This window comes from Eurytemora carolleeae, unplaced genomic scaffold (assembly GCF_000591075.1).
Source record: "Eurytemora carolleeae unplaced genomic scaffold, Eaff_2.0 scaffold8, whole genome shotgun sequence".
NCBI classification, from domain to species: domain Eukaryota; kingdom Metazoa; phylum Arthropoda; class Copepoda; order Calanoida; family Temoridae; genus Eurytemora; species Eurytemora carolleeae.
Window position 1 is genome coordinate 524457 of NW_019396114.1, and position 9415 is coordinate 533871.

General features: G+C 31.2%; 1 protein-coding gene across 1 annotated transcript in view; it reads left to right on the plus strand.

Annotated features, from left to right (window-relative positions):
• The window catches only part of LOC111695364 (probable cation-transporting ATPase 13A3), a gene marked incomplete in the record, with an annotated part of 40976 nt that extends 36499 nt beyond the window's left edge, over positions 1-4477 (plus strand). Inside the window, 8 exon segments of the mRNA XM_023464679.1 lie at positions 447-507; positions 925-1036; positions 1750-1906; positions 2312-2379; positions 2860-2966; positions 3358-3409; positions 3498-3570; positions 3867-4477. Coding sequence (XP_023320447.1) covers positions 447-507; positions 925-1036; positions 1750-1906; positions 2312-2379; positions 2860-2966; positions 3358-3409; positions 3498-3570; positions 3867-3910 — 674 coding nt within the window.
• Between the last annotated feature and the right edge of the window lie 4938 nt (positions 4478-9415).

The following is a 9415-nucleotide window of genomic DNA, read 5'->3' on the forward strand; positions in this document are numbered from 1 at the left end:
CATTAGAGTGCTATTTTTAATTAAAAAGAGCATTAGAGTGCTATTTTTAATTAAAAAGACCATTAGAGTGCTATTTTTAATTAAAAAGAGCATTAGAGTGCTATTTTTAATTAAAAAGAGTATTAGAGTGCTATTTTTAATTAAAAAGACCATTAGAGTGCTATTTTTAATTTAAAAAGACCATTAGAGTGCTATTTTTAATTTAAAAAGCATTAGAGTGCTATTTTTAATTAAAAAGAGCATCAGAGTGCTATTTTCAAGGAAGAATGCCATATTTAACTTTTAGACCATCAAACATGAAGAGTTTAAGGTGGAAATCAAAGGCCTATTTATTGGGTATTAATCTATATATGCTTTACAGCTAATAAAAGTTTGATTTGAATAAAAGGTTAAAAAGGTTAAAACAGCCGCGAAGCTCACTGAATTCAATATTTGTTGAAATTCAGGAATCATGGCTACCTGGACTCTTGCAGCAGTTTCTACTGTTATATTCATGTCTTTATACAGGTATATATATAAAAATTCGATTTGTATCCAATACACGTTAAAACGGCTGAACCGATCGGGTCCAATTTGTTTTGTGGTAACTTACACGACGGAGAAGGTTTATAGGTGGTTGAAAGTGAAAATTTTACCTTGAACAAATGTAGATTTAAAAAAACTAGAAATCTATTTTTTATTTTTTATTGTGACTTTAACCATTATTGAATTGTCAATGATAAAGTCATCTCCGTTTATATCTATTTAAAAATGCAAAATTAATGTCACCGGTTTTTACATTAAACACTTACACAAACAGACAAGAAAATGACAATCATGAAAATTCTCTTTTTTATAAAGATTTTGAACCAAGATCAACAATTTACCACGGAACAAAGCCGATGTTTTTTTTTTACCAAATCAAACATATTTATGTACTTTTAGGACGGAAGATTTTGCCGAGCGGTTAAATTTCAAAATAGCTCCACACTTTGAGTTTCAAGTTATAGCTGTGATAGGGATTTTTGTAAACTTTTGCTTCTGCTACTTGTGGGAGGTGAGACTTATTTAATATGTTTATATAATTGTTTTTTAACTTTTAGTGTTTCTTTAAAATAAACTGTTAGCGCTAAACCGATTGAACCCTGTTACCAGACGTAAGGCCTATTCTATGTCAGGCTGAAAAGCCTTGATCTAGGCGGGATCGTGATGGCTTACCCCATTTAGATCGAGGAGCCCACGGGACTTCCCTAGCTTCTTCAATTGAATTGAATTGAACCCTGTGCAATAACCGATCATGGAAGTGGGAATTTTGGCGGCCGAATTGGAAAAAATCTCTCAATCCTTAATAACCCGGAGAACCCTTGCTAGCATTTTAAAAACCGAGGTCGAGACTTTTAAATAATAAACGGTTCATCTCATTCTAGTCGGTTCAACCTTAGACGATATGGAGTTCAATTGTTAAACCTAAGTGCTATCCCGTGCAAATAATTTTTCATCAGAACTAACAACTTTATTTTTTAATTTAATATTTAGTTTGTATCCACAAAAGCGTGTAAAATTCAACCAATTAGAGTAGCGTATCAGAGGCCGGGAAATTTCAAATTTTGCTCGCAATTTAAGGAGAGAAATTTCATTGATCGAAATCTGGTAGGGATATCAAATTTGAAGGAAAAGGGCGGATTAAGCAGAAATTAAAAGTGTCCACAGTGGATATTCACATAAAGATTTCAGCTCGGAACAACTAAAAAAGTGTTTTATTTTGCCTAGATCTATGTTCTGGACGGATTTCTGTTCCAGAAGGTTCTACCCTGGTACAAGGATAATGTACGAGGTCCTAATCTTGAGTTTGAACACCTTGAGAAGAAACTAGCGAGCAATCCTAGCTGGCCACCTATAGGAGAAATATCTACCAACAAGGAGAAAGGTATTATATTGCTTGACAAATACAAACAGAATGAGTCCATATGGTAGTGGTTACAACTTACACAGGGTGTCCCAAGAAGCATGGAATTATATAAGCGAAATTTATCATCGATATTCTCTGATTATACTTATATCCAAAACAATAATCATTACTTAAAGCTTATTCCAAATTTAAAATTATTAGAAATGTATAAAATAATCGAAATTGCCTAAAATTCCAATAAAATTATTGATTTTAAAATGAAAAAATAACATATTACAATATTTGAAAAAATCTGGAGACGTGCAAATGTGGCAGATTTTTGTTTTATATTATCATTCAATATCAATATTTATTGAGATTATCAAAAAGAAAAATAAACTTCTCCTCATTACGTAACATTTTTGAAGGTTTTGTCTAATCTAGGTTCAACGGAGAAGTACCCCGGCTACCCTCTCCCTGATGTTGCTGCTAGCATAAACAGTAAAAGCCAGGTACTTAGAACATCCAAAATGCTCAGTGAGGTAGGGTGGGGGGCTGATATGAGCCCCATGAAATAACCTCAAAGTTGCAGAATTAACTAAATGACCTCTGAGCCCCGCAAAACAAACTCCTTACCTTGAATTCCGGCTCCGTCAGTTGATCTCAGTTTTTGCTTTGGCGTCTGTTCTGATCAACTGAATTGATTAATATTTGAAATTACTACATTACACTAAACTTCAAACAATTTTGGCTTGCACAGTGAAGGATCTTTTGATAATATTTTTTTTTTTTTTTTCAAGCCACAAAGGTGAATCAATAAGCGGAGCCGGAATATGCGGCTAAGAGGTCATTCTCCGTTCACATGGAGTCCGAGAACTCTCCTTATCCTTCATTTTTATTCTAACTTAGGAAAAAATCTTCAAAAATTTAGAACTTTTATTTTGTTTCTTATTTTATCCTTTTATGATCCGCCCTGGTGAAAAAACCTTTAGTTTAGTGTTGAGCCTGTAAGCACACACACTTCAAGAAAAGACAAGTTCTTAAAGAATCCAACCAAGAACATGAGAAGAAGGGACTCAGACGGATCTAAACTTCTCAGGTCTCAGGTTTCTACTAATAAGTTGTGTATGAGCTAGGACACTGCAAACTAAACAGAAAGAGAAGGTCTAAAAATTAAGTTCTTGCAACAAACTCTGATTTTTTATCCTTGAATCATCGCAACACGATGTCGTAGAACTTTTATATTTCAAACTATAAATTCTGTTAGATTAAATAGGCTAAATTTGAAATATCAAAGACTAAAACCATCAGGTTGCAAAGATTTAGGGATTATAAAATTTGAGTTTGTGGCAAAAACTCAATTCCTTTATTCAAAATTATTGGCACAACCTCGTAGCTCCTGTAGTTTTTACGCAGTATGAGAAAACAAATTTAATTTACATTTATATATATATATAATATATGATTGTGGTTAAATATTATATTTTAAGTGAAACCTGTGAAAATCCTGAATCTACCCCTGTTCATATTACAAAAAACCAGGTGAAAGAAACATTGTGCTTGCTTATTTCGAATACCATGCTTTCCCAAGTAAAGTTTAAAATTCGAAACAATATTTTAATGTTTTTAGATATCAGAAAATCTACCAATACACACAGCAATAGAAGAAATGGCAAAACAACACGAGTCCAATTTGCTTTCAGGTTATTCCACACATGTCAAACCATTTAAACTACAGTTAAACTCGAAATGAAAAATTATAAGATTATATTTTAAAATAATTGGTTCCGACTTTTATGTAAATGAATATTTTTTATTGATCTAACCCCGTTCTTAATATTAATAAAAGTTTTAATGTTGTAAACCTAAGATGAATTCATAGTTTAAAATATCTAAGAAAATAAAAGTTCGTGGCAAAGACTCAATTTCTTTCTTCAATTGCTTCTCCTTAAAAAATAAGAAAATTGAATTCTTAAATAAAAAAATGCTTTTTTTGTAGATCCGTTAAATTTGTCCGGTGACAGGTTGGAGACAGCCTGCTAAACTTCTATTAGTTCACCATCTTCATAATGTAGACAGCGACAAAATATTTCGTTCGTCTTTAAAATGGAGAAAGATGTGAAACAGTTTTCCAGCGGTATAATGGAAAAAGCCTGCTAAACTTCTTATAGTTCTCCATGTTAAAATAGAGATAAATTGAAAGTTTTTCAGTTCTCCATCGTCAAAATGGAGACATCATGCAAGTACTACAGTTCCCATGCATAAAATGGAGACAGCTAACTATAAACATTACATATCTCCCGCAATATAATGGAGGCATCCTGCTAAATATCAAAATTTTTAAATAGAATACTGGCGACACACTTTGCAATTTATTTATTGTTCTCCATCAAAAATGGAGAAAGTTTAATAACATGAAATTGCTCCATTACTTTGTTACATTTTCTGTTACAAATTTTGAACACTATTTCCTAATAGATTTAAGGGTATATTGTTAATTATAAAATATAATATATAGTTTCTAAGGGTAAAATTTTACAATTGTTGGTCAATCCTTAATGATAAGCATGATAATTATATAGTTTATTGGATAATGTTTAATCATACGTATATTAAATAAATGTTTTTTAGATAATTATTCTTTTATTTAGTGAGGTGAACTTTTAATTTAATGAGTAAATATATCTATATACTTTGCTTGTCTGTTCGACTGTTTGTTTGTTCGTTTGGTTGTAACCGATAAACGTTAAAACGGCTGAACCGATCGGGCCCACATTTTTTGTGGAACCTCACATGATAATCTAAGGAAAGATTTGTATTGGAACAAAAAGGATAACAGAGAAATAATTAAAAGTTAAAAAGGCTCAAAGTGTCCTAGAAGCCCTTGAAACCCAATGTGTGTTTAGAGAAATATTTCAGAAGATTATGACAAACGTTAATGATATAAGTAGAAGTCCAAATAACTCAACATCCAAATATTTGGCTAACAATCTAGTATAATGATCTTTTAACTCGCCTCTCAAAATATTTCTATTAAATTCAGATGATGTGTCAAAAAAGAGAGACGATCCATTAAACTTACAAAAACTAAACCAAATTAAGAATATTTGCGTGATTCTACTAGGTTCCTTAACTAAAGTTTGAGCCACATTGGGAAATAGCGTTATGATCGAACATGGACATAATTATACAATTACAATTATATAACATTTCCTCTCTATACAATTACAATTATACAACATTTCCTCTCTATACAATTACAATTATATAACATTTCCTCTCTTTGCAATTACAATTATACAACATTTCCTCTCTTTACAATTACAATTATACAACATTTCCTCTCTATACAATTACAATTATACAACATTTCCTCTCTATACAATTACAATTATACAACATTTCCTCTCTTTACAATTACAATTATACAACATTTCCTCTCTATACAATTACAATTATACAACATTTCCTCTCTATACAATTGCAATTATATAGCATTTCCTCTCTATACAATTACAATTATACAACATTTCCTCTCTATACGATTGCAATTATACAACATTTCCTCTCTATACAATTGCAATTATACAACATTTCCTCTCTATACAATTGTAATTATATAACATTTCCTCTCTATACAATTACAATTATACAACATTTCCCCTCTATACAATTACAATTATACAATATTTCCTCTCTATACAATTACAATTATACAACATTTCCTCTCTATACAATTACAATTATACAACATTTCCTCTCTATACGATTGCAATTATACAACATTTCCTCTCTATACAGTTGCAATTATACAACATTTCCTCTCTATACAATTACAATTATACAACATTTCCTCTCTATACAATTACAATTATAAAACATTGCCTCTCTATACAATTGCAATTATATAACATTTCCTCTCTATACAATTACAATTATACAATATTTCCTCTCTATACAATTGCAATTATACAACATTTCCTCTCTGTTAATTATCAAGAAGTAACAATTTTATTATTCTATCAATATCTAAAAAAAGCACAGAGAAAATTAAATGCTTAGAAATTATAATAATGAATACTTAATTAGATTAATTTTATCTAATCATCATCAATTTGATAAGATGCTAAACAAAACAAAAAGTTATTGGCAACCATGGAGCCAGGATTTCTGCAACATCTCTTCTTTATATTGTTTCTCTTCACAGAGTTTTGGGTTAAGGTCTGCTTATACGCCTTGGATTTCAGAAAGCCAAGAAGAAAATTTTAAGAGGGTTCAGATATACGTAAAGGATAAATACCTCGGTATTTTCACTTCAAAACTTGGGATTTTGCTTCAAACTTTGGGATTTTACTTCAAACTTTGGGATTTTACTTCAAACTTTGGGATTTTACTTCAAACCCTAAGAGAATTGCTCTAAATCCCTAGGAAATTATTCAACCAGGGATTTTACTCTACACTTTGGGATCATTTTTTCAAACATTGGTATTTTACGCCAAATCCAAGGAATTACTCAAATCGGGATTTTACTCCAAACATCCAGATTTTAATCCAACATCTGAATTTTAATCCAAACATTGGGGGTTTTTACTCCAAACCCTGGGATTCTACCCCAAGCCCTGAGATTTTACTCAAACCCTTGAGATTTTACTCAAGCCCCTGAGATTTTACTCAAGCCCCTGAGATTTTACTCAAGCCCCTGAGATTTTACTTCAAACCCTGGTTTTTTACTTCAAACTCTGGATTTTTACCTCAAACCCTAGTTTTTTACTGAGAACCCTGGATTTTTACTTAAGACCCTGGTTTTTTACTTCAAACCCTGGATTTTTACTTCAAACCCTGGATTTTTACTTCAAACCCTGGTTTTTTACTTCAAACCCTGGATTTTTACTTCAAACCCTGGATTTTTACTTCAAGTTCCTCCAAACCCGTGGTCGTAAGATATTAATCAAACAGGAGTTTTACTCAACACTTTACTCCAAACCCTAGAAGTTTACTTCAAAGTTAAACCCGGGGAATTTACTCCAGACTCTGGGATTTTACCTAAAACCCAACCTTGGTAGAAAAACCTCCAAGCCATGAGAATAGTGTCAAACCCCTGAGATTTACCTTGAAACCCTCCCTGGGATTTAACTCCAGCTCATGCGATTTAAGTTAAATCATTTAACCAACGAGGTTATAGTATAGATTTAACTCATAACTATGGAATTTCACTTTAAAACCTGGTTGTTCTCTCCAACCCCCTGGATTTTACTTCAAACCTGGACTTTACTCATTTCTGAAACCCTTTGTATTTTACTCCAAACCTTTGTACTTTACTCAAAACCCAGGGACTACACTCCAAACTTTGGGATTTTACTTCAAACTCTGGTATTCTAATTCAAACTCTGGCATTTTACTTCAAACTCTGGTATTTTACTCCAAACCCTGGTATCTTCTCAAACCCTGGTATTTTACTCCAAACCCTGGTATTTTAATCCAAACCCTGGTATTTTGCTCCAAACCCTGGTATCTTCTCAAACCCTGGTATTTCACTCCAAACCCTGGAATTTTTACTCCAAACCCTGGTATTTTACTCCAAACCCTGGTATTTTACTCCAGGCCTTGGGATTTTACTCCAAAACCCTGGTATTTTACTGAAAACACTGGGAACATTTCTCCAAACCCTGGGATTTTACTGAAAACCCTGGGATCATTACTCGAACCTTCCCAGATCTGCTTTCCTCTCTTCAACTTCGACATAAAATACTTCAAAATTGCGGATATCAATAATCCTGTTTCTTGTGAGGTCCAATCAAAATCCTTGAATATAACTAATTGTTTAAGTATAATATTTAATCAATAGAAACTGTGAAAACTTGAATTAATTAAAGTTGTTCAAGTAGACCTGGAGAACCAGAGTAATAAACCTGGAAGATATCAAGGATTGTTTTAGTCTTGAATAAATTAATGCAACATCATCTTCAAGATAATTAATCATTGGACAAAAACAAAGAAACTGATCACTCGTCTCTAACTCTAATCTTCACATCCGGAAGTCGTTGACGTTTATGTTTATTTAATTTAGTTTCATGGCTAATATTTTTTTGTTATAATACTTTTGTTTATCAATTTTGATTTTTATGAAACATATGCTAATTTGCTAAAATATGTCGTCTTCCTATTCTGCAGTTTTCTGGTTTTTCTCTCAGGACAGATTTGTCAAGATACTTTTCGCGAACTCATGTTTATTATTAGATTTTTATGAAACTAAAAAATTAATTCCAAAAAACATTTAATATTTTTCGATTTTTTTTCTATAGTGATAACCCGAAAACAATGGAATAGAAAGACAACATTAGTAGCAAGACCCAGGCCTAAAGCTATAGGATTTTTTCCCCTGAAAGCTTCAAAAAACATCGAAATTTATACCTAAAGGCTAAAAAAACTGGGTTTTCAACATGATGCATATTAGTATATCTTTCATAAATATTTTGCCTGCATTGCAAACTGTATACCACCAAATAAATTTTTCTATGCATTTCGTTCACTTTTTTTCAATATTTTTTAACCTAACAACATTAGACCTGCAAAAATATTCTTAGGATTGTGTACACGCAAATCTTGGTTTTTTTTATGACCAGTAATATTTATCTCCGACATCTTGGACAAAACCCATGTTTTAGAATAAACCTGAGTCATTAAAAAATATAAAGTTATCATACTAATTTGATCCATCTTATCTGGGTAAAATATAGGCAAACAATTTATAAAGGAGTGGAGTCCTTGCCACAAACTCTCATTTTCTAATCTTTATCTTTTCAACCCAACCCGTAGACCTTAGACATTACAACCTATACATTCTGCAAGATCAAAAATCTAAGTTTGAAATATCAAAGGTTTACATTATGAGGATGCAAAGGGGATTATTAATTAAATACAGTTGTTATTGTAAAAAAATTGAAAAGATGAAAGACTATAAGTTTCAGAAAAAATATCAAAATCCGTTTTTGAACACGAATTTTCATTTAACTAACAAAAATGATAAATCGGAGAGGAAGTTAACATCTTTTATCCGAATGATGATTTAGAGATACTTTTTTTATAAATAACTATGTTCGATTTTCTTGTCAATTTATTTATAACCAATCTTAGAACAAATTAACATGATCTAGTACAAAGTGTTATATGACATATGTACATATACTTTACTACTGTAAACAATATTTATGTACACTGTTGACTGTACAGTTAACAAGGTGGTTTAATAATTATTTTTGGTTTTAAGTACATGTACCGGGATTTCAGAACAAATTAAAGCTGATGCGTAGTTATAATACAAAGTAAACAAATTTATATAAATAAGTCAATGCATAATTTTCAATTTAAAGTAAGTGATCTTTTTCCTTTTAGAAGTGGGGAAAAATAGTTTTTAAGGAACAGTGTTCCATTTAAAAAAAAAATTTATCTAGTATATCTAGTATATCTAGTATATCTAGTATATCTAGTATATCTAGTATATCTAGTACATTGCTTAATTAATTTAAATAACAAAATTTAAAAGCAAAG